The 16372-nt window shown below is 56.1% G+C and overlaps 1 protein-coding gene across 5 annotated transcripts in view; it reads left to right on the top strand.

The window, feature by feature from the left end:
* OSBP2 (oxysterol binding protein 2) overlaps positions 1 to 16372 on the top strand; it is a 178169-nt gene that overhangs the window by 140926 nt on the left and 20871 nt on the right. For 4 of the 5 annotated variants that reach the window (XM_053902167.1, XM_053902170.1, XM_053902169.1 and 1 more), the window contains one exon: positions 4226 to 4482. In XM_053902167.1, the coding sequence (XP_053758142.1) occupies positions 4226 to 4482 (257 nt within the window). Of the gene's footprint in view, positions 1 to 4225; positions 4483 to 13496; positions 13630 to 16372 lie in introns of those variants that run through there. The other variant, XM_053902171.1, reaches the window with a different exon arrangement.

Genomic DNA, 16372 nt, shown 5'->3' with positions numbered 1-16372 from the left:
CAACCTGGCAGCCCCCACCCCCAAGAACTGCTCAGCGTACTAAATCCTGGCCTTCACGTGGGCTTTGAGGCAGGCAAGGGGGCCCTCTGTGCCCAGGAGCATGGCTTTGACTTGGCCCTAGATTTCAGTTCCTGCTGTTCTTGTATTAATATACAAAACTGCAAAATTTCTATAGGATTTTACATTTGTGGATGGTTTCATGTTTGCTGTTTTGTGGAGATGGGGACTGAACAGAGGGGATACGTGGGGTCATAAAAAGCGTGAGAGTCCAAGACCATAAACTTGAGAGCCATAGGTCTGAACAACTTTGTGCATACAAGTGTTTGCCTTCCTTTGGACCAAATTCCCCACCAATAGAGTCCCCCCATCAAAAGAAGAAGCGGGGGGCATCTGGGTGGCTCAGTCGGTTAAGTGTCCAACCCTTGATCTCAGCTCAGGTCATGATTTCCATGGTTCATGGAATTAAGCCCCATGTCCAACTCTGCACTGACAGCATGGAGGCTGCTTGGGATTTTCCCTGTCTCTCTCTCTCTCTCCCTCTCTCTCTCTCCCTCTCTCTCTGCCTCCTCTCTGTCTCTCCTCTGCTGTTTCTGTCTCTCAAAAAAAAAAAAAAAAAAACTTGAAAGGGAGAAGCTGAAGAGCCATTTTCAAATTTTTTTTTTTAACGTTTATTTATTTTTTTGAGACAGAGAGAGACAGAGCATAAACGGGGGAGGGTCAGAGAGAGGGAGACAGAATCTGAAACAGGCCCCAGGCTCTGAGCTGTCAGCACAGAGCCCGACGCAGGGCTCGAACTCACGGACCGCGAGATTATGACCTGAGCCGAAGTCAGCTGCTTAACCGACTGAGCCACCCAGGCGCCCCTGAAGAGCCATTTTCAGAACTCTTGACGGGTATCTGCCAGTTTATCCTTCAGAAAGCCTAAGCTAATCCAGCACCATTCATTCTTTTTTCTAACTTGACTAGTATCACATTAGTTTTATTTACATCTCTAATAATGAGTTTCATCTCTCTTTCCAGTGTGAGTCTGCTCATTGCAAGGACCCCTGACCCCAAACTGAGACCTGGGGACTCAGCATGGTCAGGGTTCATCATTTAAAAAAATTTTCTTTTAATGTTTATTTTTGAGAGAGAAAGGGACAGAATTCAAACAGAGAGGGACAGAGAGAGAGGGAGACAGAAGCAGAAGCAGAATCTGAGCTATCAGCACAAAACCCCCTCGTAGGGGCTCAAACCCATGAACTGTGAGATCATGACCTGAGCCGAAGTCAAACGCCTAACCGACTGAGCCACCCAGGTGCCCCAGGGTTCATCATTTTAGAGGCAGAGTCCCTTTCCTGGTTCAGCTCTGCTTCCACCCAGGCTTGGGTGGGGGTTCACAGCACTATGCTCAGGAATGTGTCTGAACAGCCATGACCCTGTGGGAAAGCGAGAGACTGGGCCGCACATCAGCTTCTGAGTGACATCTACCCGCTCCTCTTAGAGGACTGGCTGGGGACGGGCACTGCCTGGGAGTGCGGCCATCACTAGATGGTCATGGCCTTGGGGCTCGGTGGGTGCTGGGTGGGTGCTGCCATCAGCACATCTGGGCTGGGCTCAAGGGTCCTGTTCTTTCCAACCCCTGGCCTCCTGTGGCTACTCTGGCCCTTCAGTCTGCTCATCCTGCCACTTACCACCCATCTCATCTTTCCCAGGGACCTCTATTTAAATGCCCACACTCTCGCTCTTGCCAAGGGATGAAGGCCCAGGCTCCTTAGCTGTGCCAGAGGCCCTTTACCATCCCCCCTCTCCAGTCAATTCCTCGGTGCCTCACTCCTGCTGCTCATGCCTCTCTCCAGACACTACACTGGTGTGCGTGACCTGCTATCTCCATGCATGCCACTGAGAATCGTGGATGGGCCTCGTGAAAAGCCCAAGATCATTCATTCCGTCACTCACCCACTCCCTCCCTCCCTCTTGCCCTGCCCACACACCCGCCCTCCCTCCCTCATTCTCCTGATCTCACTGTCCCTCTGGGAGAGACTCTCCTTGCCCATCCCCATAGAATACACTGTGCTGGTCAGTAACCGCTGACCCAAGAATCTTCCCATCCCTGCCTGAACAACACAGCTCACAGCTTGGGAGCAGAACAAGTACATCCTCATGTCCCCGGCCACTGGACCTGAACTTGGACCCTAAGAGCTGCTTACTAAGGTGTACTGCATAACAACGAGTTAAGTAGAGGTGTGGTTACCCACCTCTGCCCACCACACAGACAGATGCTCAGAGGTAGCCTAGTCATGCCTCTCATCAGTTCTTGCTTAGAGCACAGAGGGTCCCGTTCAGGCTGACCCGCAGCCAGCGTGTCCCCACACACCCCTCCCAGCGTACAACTGCAGCTGTTCTGACAGGTCGGTGGCTGACCAATCTGGTTGTTGGACATGTTGAACCTGGAAAGGTGACAGGAGATTGCATTGTAACTGAGAGACCAGGCTCTAAGCCAGACAGACCTGGATTCAGAAACAGCTCTGCCCCCTTGACAGCAGGGCCCTAAACTGGTGGCTCGGTGTCTCAGAACCTGCGTTTTCTCATTTCTCACTGTCTGCTGACCACCATGAGGCTCAGCATTCACACTGATCAAGCGAGGGGCCCAGACACTGACCCAGCACGTGTGGTCTCCTGACACTGGGTCATTTCTGCGCTGTAGTTGGGCTGGCTGTGGTGGGCAGAGGGAGAGCCCTCTCTGCCCCAAGCCTGGATGCTGGCCACTAGCCCCCATGACCAGTGGGGACAGGGTTGCAGTGGACACTGCACCCCCAGCCTCCAACCCACCCAGGCCCCACGCTGCTGGCTGTCCTGGCACTGCCACCAGCTCAGGGCATGCTAAGAGCAGTAACTCAGCCGTGGCCACCCCCACGCACCCTGCCTGCCGTGGGAAGAACTCTATTCTGTCACAGTATACTCCTTTTTTTTTTAATTTTGTATCTTGGGTTACAGATTTCCTTTACAAAAAAAAAAAGTTTTGTGCTGATTATTTCTGAAGAAAGACATTTCAGAAACCCCTGGGAGTTACAGGTTCTGGGTTCTTTATTGTCCTGTGCCGTCTATTAAAGCAGCAGCGGGGGCCAGGCGAGCTGCCCACCTACCCCACCCACTGCAGTGCACCCCCTCGGGGTCCCCATAGCCCCGCCTCCCTTTGGACACAGCCAGGGCTGGCAGTGGGCTGGGCTCCAAGGCACCCCGGACTCCCAGGAAGGGCACCTGGGCAGCTTTGTGAGAGGTGAGAGGGGTTGGCACAGAGGAGAGTGGGCACCAGCCTGGCCCACTCACAGAGGCCCCAGCAGCCTGGCATGAAGAAGGTAGCTGTAAAGGCAGACAGACTAGCTGGGTGGCCTGGGGCATGACTTCACCTCTCTGGTCCTCAGCTACCTGTCTGTCCCTGGGGGGTGGTATAGTCCCTCGCCTGACAAGGCCATGGAGATGCTACAACCAGCGTCTGGACAAAAAGACATTTGATAAATGAGAGGGGCCCGGCTACTGCAGGGGAGTTGGGTGGGGCCTGTGGGAAGATGACATGGGGCAGAAACAGGGCAGGGGAGTACGGCCTGGGGGGTCTTCAGGCAGGCTTTGAAGATAGGGTGGCATTGGGCTGGGGCTGGGTAGGGGTGAGACCTCTGAGAAGGTAGGGGAGGTGTGAGGAGGTTTCAGGCTGTAAAGACACAGGCCCCAAGCATAAGCACTCAAGTGTCGCAGGGAACAGGGGGCAGCTGGGCATGGCTGGGCATGGGCAGAGAGCAAAGTGAGGCCGGCAGGAAAGTGTGGGTCAGTTTAGGCTGAGCCTGTGATGTAGGGAAAGGAGCCTGCCTTCATCCGGGGTCCCTGGTCTGCAACGAGAGCTGCTCCTCACAACAGCCCCCACCTCTCCACCCAGCACAGTCCACCCTGGCCTGTAAGGTGCAGCTTAGGGGACTGGTGCCCCACATGCAGGCGGGTGCCTGCAGGCCTTCTCCCCCAAAGTGCAGGCCGGGCCTTGTCCATCAAGCTGGTCTCCCCTTGCATCCCCTCCCCCTGACTCAGGAGGGCCTGTGCCTACCCTGGAAGGCTGGCCAGGAGCAGGAGCTGGCACCATCCAGTGCACTCTTTTGAGTGGCTCTATCTGCTCCTTCCTCCTGGGCCCAGGCCATGTAGGCCCCTTGGTGCTGTGCTGGTTGGTTAATAACCATGGCGACTCGTTTTCCTTCCACAGATGACTCTGGGGACGAAGACGACGAGACTGCCTCTCCAGCTGACAAGAGCGAGCTACACAGCACCATCAAGAGCCTCTCCTTGAAGTTGGACGACCTCAGCACGTGCAATGACCTCATCGCCAAGCACGGTGCCGCCCTCCAGCGCTCGCTGAGTGAGCTGGACAGCCTCAAAATCCCATACGAGAGCAGTGAGAAGCTGAAGGTTGTGAACGAACGGGCCACCCTCTTCCGCATCACCTCAAATGCTATGATCAATGTAAGTGCCCACTTGCATCACTGCCTTGGCCCAGGGCTCCCCAGAAGGGAAGCGGCTCCCCGACACCAGCACCACAGTCCCTGAATGGGTGGCCAGGGTGCTTGACAAACCAGGACTCCGTTTCTTGGTGGCTTCAGGTCATTTCCCAAAGCTGGCTCCCTCCTGTGTTCTTTGTGATTGTCTGATGGAAACCAGAGTGGGGGTTGGAATCTCGAGGCTTGCAGGTGATTCGGGCCTAGCTGAGGAAGCCCAGGGCCCGAGTTGAGCAGGTGGCTCTGCCCACACATTAGGGACACAGCTGCCACGTTGACCCACAACAACTGCTACTGCTCTTTCCCCTAATTCACCACTCAGATGTAACAGGATCAGGACCCAGTAACCACAGGGGCATGTACGCGGGTAGAAGATGGGCATTGGGGGTTCCTTTAGCCAGAAGAGCTTAAAGATGAACCTGCCATCATGGGTCATACCAACCTGATAGTAGCCAAATGAGTAGCCACGGTCTGTAAATTAAGAGGCACAGCCTTGGGGGTCATTGCTTTCCATGGGTTTCTAGAAATCACATTGCTGTGACTGGGAGCTGGGAGGGTCTTTTCATAGTGGCAGAGAATATAATGCTTAACTGTGCTTCTGGGACCTTCTCCCTTCTGCCTGGTAAGTTTTTCCCCGAGATGTGTATGCTCTTCTAGGCCTCTCCCATGCAGACACAGGTCTCACTGCAATAGCCTCCTCCCAGGGACGGCCCCCAGGAGGAACACATCAGGACCAGGGTGGCATGTTGGCAAAGGGACCAGAAAGGGGAGATGTGGAGAAATGGAGGCCACCTCAGAGAAGGCGGCCCATGTCCAGAGAAGGTGGTTCAGGCAGACCATCAGGCTGGCCACAGACAATGGACAGTACTGGTGCCCAGCAAGCGCCAGATGGGGGATCCAGCCTCCAAGTCAAGGGGTTCATACCAGAGCAGGGTCAGGAGTTGGGACTAGGCTGTACATCCAGGGCAGGGTGGGAAGGTGGAGGCTGGAGCCCACTGCAGGCCAAGACCCCTGGGCAAAAGAGACCCCGGGGCATCAGAGACTTGCCCCGAGCCTGATTCACTGGGACAATGGGCAGTCCATTTGGGGCGAGTAGACCACATCCACCACCCACACCCACCCTGCCACTGGAGCCACCCCTGGTGCAGGAGGAAGCCTTAGGAATCTGTACCCTGGGGCCTGGGGCTGAGGACGTGCGCCCCTCTTCCCAGGCACAGCATCCACAGTGCTTGGCTCCCTGAGCTCAGCAAGTGCAGACCTTTGTCCACAGCACTCAGGGGTATTTGGTGCTTGCCTGCTGAGAGGCTGCTGGGTCACAGCCGTGAGGCCACCCTGCGGGTTAATCCCATCATTGGTCATACTGTCATCTTCCTGTGTTAACCCTCTCGGCCAGCTGGCCTCCTTACAGCCCCCAGACTCTACGGGTCTGGGTCACCGCACTTCTTCCAGTGACAGGCACAGATATTAAGCATTTAATGACACGATGGTACATTTGTATTTCCCGTCCATCCTAGAAGCCATCCTCACGTGAGGCTTCCCTGGCTCTGCCTCTCCGCCTCCTGAGACTGAAGCCGCTTTGTCTTGAGTAAGCAGTTTTGGCTTTTCCCAGATAATGAACTTCTCAACTGGCGTCTTTAATAGCAATCTTTTATCAGGCATCAGAGACTTGTCTGTATTTAGGAAGCCATAAAAACAGTTTGCCATATAAGTGCATAATGAATTGTTTGATGGGAAGCAAGCCCCTAGGGTTGATTACAGAAGACTGCAGTTCTGGCACCAGGAAAGTCGATCCAAGTGACCAAGAGCCATACTCCTGGCTGGGCTCTGCCCACCTGCTAGCATGAAGCTGATGTGAGGACCTCTCCCATCTACCTCCATTGTGGGGGGTGCACACAAAAGTGTGGCGTTGGCCCCAACAGGCTGTGCTAATAGCCCAGGCTGGTATAGAGGCCCGTGTTTCTACTGGGGACCCTTCCTGATGCTTCCTGCCTCACCTGGCAGGAACCGAGTCAGCTCTGGGAGCGCAGTACACGGTTGTCAGACACCAAATGTCTAAATTCCCTTCCCACATAGAGAGGGATCAGCTGTGTTGCCTTCACTTTTCCCCAAAGTGGCCAGGAATCTGGAGTTGTTCAGCCTTCAGGAGAAAAGTCAGAGGGACAATTAAATCTCTTTCAAATTTGGGAAAGGGTACTGATATCACAAGCATAGCTCCTAACAGGGTGGAGAGAGCACTCCCTGGACAATTCCTAAGACCCCAAGAACTGTGGTTAGTGACACAGCCCATTCCTGTGCCGTTGCTCCCAGGCGCAGTGAGACTCACCTCGAGTCAAGCATGGCCCTTTCTGTAAGTGTTTGAGGGAACAGGACACGCAGAGGAAGTTTCTGGATCAGGAAGGTTGAACAGTATCACAGTGTTCCACCTCTTTGTGCCTTTGCCTATGCTGTACCTTCTAGAAATTTCTCCACCCTTTAGATGCCTGGTAGATCCCTTTTCATCCTTCAGAACCCCACATGGATGTTACCATGGCCAGAAGACTTTCCAAGCTTCCTGTCAGGAAAGCCATTCCTCTGGCTTGAACCCCCTGGAACCTAGGGGCACTGCTGTGCCTCACTGAGCCCACTGTGCAGAGTTTCCCCTGTTATTCTACATCTCCCCCTCACCAGGCTTTGTGCCCCCAGATCTTTTATTTTTTATTTTTTTAATGTTTATTTTTGAGAGAGATAGAGACAGAATGTGAGTGGGGGAGGAGCAGAAAGAGAGGGAGACACAGGATCCGTAGCAGGCTGCAAGCTCTGAGCTGTCAGCCCAGAGCCTGACGTGTGGCTCAAACCCACAGATCAGGAGATCATGACCTGAGCCCAAGTCGGACACTTAACCGACTGAGCCACCCAGGCATCCCTGTGCCCCCAGATCTCAAGTCACCTGTGTCCCCAACAGTAGCCCAGTGGGAACACCAAATATGTGATGTTCCAACCAAAGTGGGTGTCATGTCAGAAAAGCAATTCTAAGTAGCAACATCTCATGTTTGCCTGCTGTTCACCATTTACAAAGCCATTCTTGTTTCATTTCCCCACTTGAACAAGGTCAGTCAGAAAGTAGGCCCTGTACCCAGCCCTTGGCAGGCAGAACCATGTGTCACTGCCCCATGCCATCGTTGTCACTCCACCTTGCAGAGAAATGACCCAGCCTGGTCACAGAGAAATAGGAACAGTGCTTTATGAAATTAATTCATAACTAACTGCGTTTTTCACAGGAGGGCTATACTTAGCCCCAGCCTCCCTCCCTCTACTTGTGGTTTGGTTGCTAGGACTCAGAGATTGGCCCGCAGCACAGCAGTGAACTCAGGGCAACCCCTTCCACTCTTCTTATCACCTAGTGAAGCCGTGACCACATGGTTCATGCAGTTAGGAAAGTCCTGCCTGTTGGGAATTGAACCCAGACCTGAGCAGCTTCCCACTGAGCCTTCCCAGGGCTTGGACCAGGCAGGGACTCCGCCCTACCCCCAGAGCTCACAGTCCAGAGGACTCACATAGTGACACCCTGTCACATGTGGGTGCATCCTTCTCAAGGAGCTGCAGGGATAGCAGCTCACGTGCCCACTTTTGAAGGCCAAGTGTGTAGAAGGCCTGGCGAAGGGCTGGGGAGGTTCACGGTCGGCCGGAAGGTGAGCTCAAGCCCAGCTGACCACAGCCCACCAAGAGAGTGACCCTTGGGTGCTAATTATACATCCTGGGTGCCAGGGCACATCCTGGAAATGTAGTGGCCACAGAGTGGGGCCTGTACATGTGAGGAAAGTCACTCACAGGCAGGGAAGGGAAGTGTGAATAGTGGCCACATCTGTCTGTGGGGCCACAGCATCTGACGGACTTTTGTGCTGCAGCGTCTTGCCCATCCTCCTGCTGGGCTGGGCACCCTGTCAGAAGCCCCGGACCTTCCCCATCCAGCACAGTGCCCGGAGTCCAGGAGCCTCAGCGAATGACTGAGAGCAAGCAGGTAGTGAGAATGCAGGAGCCGCGGTGGCATGGCGTCTTCCTGGCAGCACTCCCTGGTGGGGGATTTTGTGAGTCTGATCAAAGGCAGCTCAGCAGCCCCCTGCATGGATTACTGTTTGGGTAACTGGATTAGCCTGCCATCAGAGGAGCCTCACAGCACTGTTAAATGACTTTGGTTCTTAGATGGAGGAGTCTTGAACCTCAGTGCACCTGTTGTAACAGCATCCCTCTTGGGAACCAAGATGTGCCTGGTGTACTAGCATTGAGCTGGTCACACGGTTTAAGGTGGAAAATGATTGAATTAATACATATTAGTAGCTCATGCTTTGGGTGTTAGTTTCCATAAAGTGAAAAGAATAAACTCCAGTTTCATTCTCTTTTCCTGTAAATTTATCTTTGCTGTAAAGCAGAGTGTCCTGGCTTGTAGGGCGGGCCTCCAGGAAGGTGGCAGCCTGCCCCAGTTTCTTCCCGGTACTTTGCTCCTCACAGTGGCCACTGAGGTTGGTGTCATCATGGCTTCCTTGTCGTCAGCGTCATTTGTACTATTCAGGTGCCACCCTAAGGCCCAGAACAGTCATTTTGCCCAAGAGTGGCAGGCCTGGCTATTACATGAACACTTGGAGTCACAGCCATTGGCCCCTGGGCAGTCCCCAGTGCTGGCTGTGGGGTCTGTGCGCAAGGGCTGAAGTGCATCACCTGTCTCCAGGCCCAGCATACCTGGGCTTTCCTGGGTGACCTGGGCTTCCCATGGGTCGCCCTTGAGCCCTGCGTTCCAGCCTCATGGCCCCTGCCCCCGGCAGAAGAGACCCTCCAGGGGGCCAGCCTGGAGTGATGCGAGTGCCAGTTTCCCCTCCCCCGGCCTGTGGAAGCAGACTCTATCTGCAGGTCCCAGACGATAGAGCCTGGCTGGGGAAGTGGTGCTTCTGTGACTTGCATGCGGCCCACTTCCCTGCCATTGAGCCCTGGGAACCTTCTCATGCCACCAGCTCACAGCTCCTCTTCTGGGCCGTGGCAGCCACAGTCCAATTGGAAGGCACTGAGGGCTGTGTGGCAGGTGCCGGTGTCAACTTCCTCCAGTGCTGAGCCCCCTCGGTGGGCTGGCAGCCTCTGTTCCCTACTGGCTGCTCCTCCGGGCCCTCGCAGTGCGGAAGCTGCCCCCAAGCAAGGCAGACTGCTCCTGACACAGCCCCCACCCTCGAGTTGTGAGAAGCTCCTCAGAGTTCATGACTCGTGTTGGGGCCCAGGACTTGGCTCCTCCAACCACGTGACCACCCCATGGCCCTTAGGAGCTATGAGTTCAGGTCAGCCTGACTCGCACCCACTGAGCACTTTGCAACAGGGCGATGTGCAGCTGCTGGTGGACACTGAGGCACAAGAGGCCCTCCGTGATCCCTCCGTGATCCAGTCAGGCCCTGGTCTAGGCCCTGGGCACACAGGAAACAAAGCCCAGCCTCATAGAACCTGTATCCCCTTGGGGAGATGTAACCATGCAGGTGATAGGGCATGTCCGAGGCGAAAAGATCTTCAGAATGGGCGGGTGGGGTGGGGTGGGAGGTCCCAGGCACTGACTGGCTGGAGGGGAGGGGAGCGGAGCGGAACCTGGAAGGAGGTGGGGAAAGAGCCAGTTCTGGGTTTTCAGGCAGTCCTGGAGCAATGGGAGGCGGGGGTGAGTGCTGGCCATCATGGAGGGGAGGCCTGGGGAGACAGAGCCACTCACAGGAGACTTTGTGCGCTCATGGAGAACACTGTGCTTTCCACTCTGAATGAGCCCACAGCCAAGGACTATGATCTGACTCATGTTTTAGCAAGAGCCCCCTGCTGCTTGGAGAATGAGCTACAGGCAAGGCAGGGGCAGGTGCTTAGAGCCCCTTTAGCAGGCCCTGTTGTCCCCTGTGGTGGGGTGGTGGCTTAGACTGGAGGGGGCAGCGAGGAGCTAGTGTGGCTAGCCCGGCTGCTTTGTGTGTTGACGGTAGGGCCAGCAGATCAGATGTGAAGGGAGAGATCAGTGCTCTCAGGGAACTGCAAGGTGTGGGCATGGGCCACTAGAGGAATGGGTGGCCCTTGCTGTCTGACCCCCACCTCCACCCTCACAATGCTAGACATGGACTCAGTGGTCAGTCCCATGGATTCAGGTAGGATGCAGGAGGGCCTTTCCCAGAAACAAGTTTTGTGCGGCCAGTGAGTGAGCAGAGCCGGGCAGTGGTGAGCCCCACGGGAGACCAAAGACCAAAAGTGCCCAATGGGGACAGGAAGTGGTACTGACCAACAGAAGATGGTTACCCATCAGGCCTACCTCAAAGGGCCTGACGAGACAGCACACTCTGGGGCTCTCAGTTTACTGAGGAAGGAAGAGGCTCATGAGGGACACCCTTTGCTGACTGCCGGTGAGCTGGCTGAGCAGGATGACGGTGCGGATCCTGACGGCAGGGACGCAGGAGAGCCTGTGGAGGGAGGCACTCAGCACATTCAGACTGGGAGGGAGTGGGCCTCCAACTCCAGTTGAAGGGAGCTGTAAGAGCAAACTGCAGGGCAGGCAGGGACAGGTGGGGGCAGACGGGGACAGGTGGGCAAGTAGGGCCAGGTGGGAGATGTATGCAGATATAGATGCAGCAACTCAGAGCACTCAGATTTGGGGCACCACAGAAATAAAGTCCCAGATCGGAACTATTTGTGCTGGAAATGCTCTGAGGCTTCTCTCAGCCTTGTTTGGAGACCACAGAGGGGTCCTTGCGCCCACCCAAACAGAGCAGCGGTGAGGGGAGCTGCCTTCCCTTGTCCTTCTGGGGCCCGTGGGTAGGTTCCTGTCCAGCTGACCACTATTCTGCTCCTGACAGCTTGCTCATTTGAGGCCTGGGGAGATGAATAAAAATAGATTCCATAACTGTTTAAAATCGGTTGGCAAACTGACGGCCAGATGGTTCTGGTTCCTGTGTGCAAGGGGTAAACTATTTTGAATGTGGAAAGGACTATTTTAAAGTTTGAATTGAAGTGAAAAGCTGCCTCCCCAATGCCATGAGTGAGCCACATCAAGGAGAAGCCATAACCGTCCCCTCGGTGTCTGGGAAGGGCTCAGCCCTGTGTGAGTCGCGAGGTCTATTCTGAGTGCTGCATGAGGAGCGGGAACAGGCAGGTGGCTGGCCCAGCCCCCGCTGAGAGGCTTGGTTTCCAGGGGCCAGGACAGTGCTGAACACCCAGCATGGCATTTTGGCTGGTCCTGACCCAGGGGGACTCTACCCCCAAGCCCCAGGTTAGCCCAGCACTACTGTCCTGGCTCCAGAGGTCCCCACTCTTGGTCTTGGAGGCCTGAGATGGCTGTGTGTCTCCTGCTATAGTGGCCTCTGAGCCGTGCAGGCCTAGCGTGAACCTCGACATTTCCCCTACCTGCCTTTAGGATGTGTGTACTGAGGACAGCCTACTACTTCTTGGTGGGGGGCCGGGGGTGGAGAGGGGATGTTGTTGACCTCAGTGTGTCCCCAGGTGTGAGCTTCTGGACATGCAGAGTGGCTCAGAGAGACTGTGAGTCTGCACGACTTCCTCCTGTTTGCTACTTTTATGATGACAGGCCAGTTAGAGGCAAGACTACAGTCATGCTGGCCATGTGAGGACCAGTATGGTGGGGTAGATGGTGGGTGGGCAGCCTCAGCCCCAGCAGCATGGGGGGCAGATACCTGGGAGCCCCAAAGCCTGAGGGTGCCTGCAGGCCAGACATGGAAGTCAGACATCTGGCGGGTCCTGGCTGGCTGCAGGTGGAAATGCGGCCCTTTCTCCTGTCCTCCCTGCATCCATGGTTACCAGAATTTGCTGTGCGCTGGTGGCTAGATACAGAGCCAGTCACCAAGCTGGCCCCTGTCAACCCAGGGAACCCACTCAGCCTAGAACTTCTGGGCATTTGTCCCATCTCCCCACCTCCTCCATGAGCCCAAGGGCCACCTGCCCCAGCGTCCAGCAGTCCCCTGGCTCCTTCCTCAAGCCCATATCTAGGATGGCAGTGACTGCACAGGGGCCAGGCTTAAGCAGGGTCTCGGCTCTGCAGACCCTTCTGAGAGCTTGAGGGGCTGCCTGGGGCCACAGGCAGGACAGGCACGGGGCCCAGGCTGGCTGACCCCACGCCCTGCTCACCCGCCCATATTTGGGGAGCAGTGAGATCGTTGTCAGGATTAGGATTAGGGACAACAAAAGCGATTAGAGTTTGTCCTCCTTCCTCCTGGCCACAGCTGGACAAAGGTTTCTAGCTCAGAGACCCGGCGTCCATCCCCCCGGATCCCTGTCAGGAGGACCAGCAGCAGCTCCCCTTGGAGCTCACACGGCTCAGATGGGCAGGCCTCACAGCCCCCTTCAACAAGGCGAGGCTTCTGAGAAGGGAGAGCCCCTCGTGGGAAGGAATGGTCTACCGGCTCCCCAGCCTGTTGCTGAGCAGAGCTAGCCCCAGTTTGGGAGGCTGCCTTTTTTGTCCTGGGCTTTTTGGTTCTCACTCTGCTTTGGGGCAGCTCAGCAGGCTCCCCACCCTCCACACAGAGGTAGAACTGCATTGCCTGCAGGACCCCGCACCTCTTCATCTCGGGCACCCTCTCGATAGCCCTGAGGGTAGGAGGAAGGGTCAGGGCTTGGAGACTGGAACCTTGTTTCCACCCAGAGGGCAATTACCCAATGGGCCATGGAATCAGGGACTCTGTAGGAGTCTTGGGGTTCAGCCCTCTATTTTTCCCATGAGGACACCACGGCCCAAGAGGCCAGCCTCCTTGTTCTGTCCATTCCTCGTCTCTTGCATCATTTAAGAGCATGTACAGTGTGGGAAGGGGCTTCGTGGTGGCCTAGGGCACCGCTCTTAAGGCTGGGCCCCAGCTCTCTGAGAGTCGTGTGGCAGAGAGGAAATGTGACCATGTTCGGGGTGTGGGTGAGCCAGGCCCCTCCCTGGGCCCTGGAAGCTGCCCCCAGCCGGCCCCCCAGCAGGCCCCAGGCCTAATCCAGCTTAGTGAATGCACAGTGCACAGACCAGCTCAGCATTCCAGGGCAGCTGGGCCAGGCCAGCACCTGCCTCCCTCCATGGCGTGGCTGGGATGGGGCCTGGAGAAGGTGGGCAGCGGCAGAGGAAACCTTGGGAGTTGAGGATGGACACCAGGTAGGCACATCAGGGTGGAAGGGGTGGATGAACTCCCCACAGCCCGTACAGTGACTGGGGCATTTCATTTATTGCAGATGAGCTAGGAGTCTGATGGGCCACATGTGAGTGGGGAAGGATGGGGCTCCGGGGGGTGAGTCTGGAGAGGATTGGAGGCCAGGTCTGTAAGAGGCTGTCAGCTATTGCACAAAATACACCAAACATTCCATTTTCTCTTGGAAGAAAAGATGGTAGCTTCTAAAGCATTTCGAGTGCGTGAACATCAGAACATCAGGGGTGGGAGTTAGGCAGTCTAATTCATCTCTGCACTATGATCATCTCTCCCTCTTTGCTTTTGTAGCCAGAAAGCCCAAAGGCCACATAGAGTCCTCCGACGTGGATTTGTGGGAGGTAGTTACCATGACCTCTGGCTACTGTTTTATACTGTGGTCTGTGGCTCTTTTACCAGGCTTGTTTTAAATGCCATCAGTTACATGATATCAAAGTGCCCATCAGTGTCAAAGCCCAGTGACAGAGAGATGGCGACAGGAACTGTAGAGGGCTACTGGGGAGTGATGGTGGCAGGTATGAAGGAGTGGTGCTGGTGGAGGGCAAGGGTGGAGGTAAGGGGCGTGGTGCCACTGCCAGGCCAATCTGGGGAAGGGGGACAGGCAACATGCCACGGGGCAGAGCACCCACAGACCGAGAAGAACCCAGAAAACCTTGAGGCACCCATTGTGTGTCTTGCCCATAAAAAGGCCGTGTGTACGGCACAGCCTGGGCCTCTGTACCCTCACCCCAAGACATGCAGGCCTGGCTCTATGGGGGAAGCATGGCTCTGGGGCCCATCCTGCCTGTCCCTTGGGCAGCCCCTTCTCCCTGGGCCTCAGTCTCGGGACAGGAGACCCGGCAAGGGGCTTTCCTGGAGCGGTGTGCCCCATGCCTATGCCCACCCAGGGAAACAAGGGTGCTCCTCCTCCAGCAGCACTGGGCCTCCTTCTGACATGCACGGTGCACCCGGCTCAGCAGGGCCTAGCAAGCTGCCAGGGCCTAGCAAGCTGCCAGGGCCAGTGGCAGAGTCGGCCGGCACCCCTGCAGTGTTAGGACTCCTTACTTGATCAGCAAACAGGTGGCAGGAACTGAGACTAGCTTGACTGGGCACCGTGGCTGAGCTTAGGGCTGTGGGGAGACAAGGAGGATGTGGGACAGGAGTCTCAAGGGAGTAACGGCTCAGGGTGGACTGAACTCTGGGGTGAGGACCTGAGTTCTGGGTCTCGGTCTGCTACCTCCTGCTGTGGGACCTCGGAGCCTCGGTTTCACCATCTTTGGAATGGGGTGGGGGGGGTCCCTACCCACCCATTTCATAGGACTCCAGGGGATACTCCGCCCCCCACCCTCTACCACTACTTCTTTATTTATTTTTGGGACAGAGAGAGACAGAACATGAACGGGGGAGGGGCAGAGAGAGAGGGAGACACAGAATGGGAAACAGGCTCCAGGCTCCGAGCCATCAGCCCAGAGCCTGACGCGGGGCTCGAACTCACGGACCGCGAGATCGTGACCTGGCTGAAGTCGGACACTTAACCGACTGCGCCACCCAGGCGCCCCTCTACCACTACTTCTTATACTCACTCGTGCAGACCCAGCAAAGAGGTGTCTTCTACTTTGGCCTTTGGAATGGGTAGCCATGTGGCCTGAGGCCTGCAGTGGTGAGGGAGGAGCAGGGACCCAGGACAAGGACTGAAGCCTTGTGGGACCCTGGGTGGTGAAAGCTTGGCTCCAAGTCGCAGGCCAGTCAGGCGTGGCCTCATCCCCAAATTGCATGACAGACCATGAATGCAGCTCCACACCAGTGGGGGAACCTCATAGATCCTTAATTTGCAAACTCAAAATAGCCCCGGATCTGCGGCTGCCCTGGGTGCGGCCTCTACTGTCTCCAGAGCCTGTTAAATTTGTAAGGATTTAACTCCCGCCCCACCCTGTGCCAGGTCACCTGCCAGTATAAATCCCTGCCCCTTCTGGAGAAGCTGGTTACAGTGGCTTAGGTATGGCCAGGCGGGAACATTCTGGGGAGGGTGGGGAAGCCCCTGAATCTGAGGCGGACTGAATACACCTCCTCCCCAGAGCCTTGCAGGGCAGCTGCTGGAAACTGAGCCTCAGTTTCCTCATTTGTTAATTGGGGATGATCCCACTCCTCCTACCTCAAGGATTTTCCTGGGCAAAGCTGGACAGGGAACCTGAGAGCACAGGATCTATCCGATATTACTGTTCTGCATCACAGGACACAGGCTCAGAGGGGCAGAGTGGCTTGTGCAGGAACCCAGGCCTTCCCACTCCTGATAACAAGCCTTTTTCATTATACTTTGCTGGTTCCCTTGGGCCCCCATCACATCTTTAGAATGGTGTGTGGGGATGAGGGGGTATGGGGAGGAAGCCTGGCCCAGCCCACTCCACATGGGTGCTGGGAGGGGAGATGAGAGACGGGAAGGCACAAGGGGGTGGGCTTGAGGAGTGAGATGCCTGCTGGGGCCTGCTGGGCGGCCAGCCCTCTGGGTCCCAGGCTGGGACCCTTCCCCACAGGAGCTTGCCCCCTCTGGTGAGGCGCTGTCCCTCCCCATTCTCCTGAGAGGCCCCGACACCCATCCCTAGGAGGGTGTTCCCTCACCCAGCAAATGTGCGGAGCCGCTGCTGAGTTTGGGGGTTCTGCGGGACCAAGAGAAACCAGCACAGTCACTAGAGAAGCTAATTTGCAGACGTGAGATTG

This window comes from Panthera pardus, unplaced genomic scaffold (assembly GCF_024362965.1).
Source record: "Panthera pardus isolate Hobbes unplaced genomic scaffold, ASM2436296v1 HiC_scaffold_15, whole genome shotgun sequence".
Taxonomy (NCBI): Eukaryota; Metazoa; Chordata; class Mammalia; order Carnivora; family Felidae; genus Panthera; species Panthera pardus.
The sequence above is the reverse complement of the archived record's forward strand: the minus strand, read 5'-3'. Positions and strand labels throughout refer to the sequence as shown.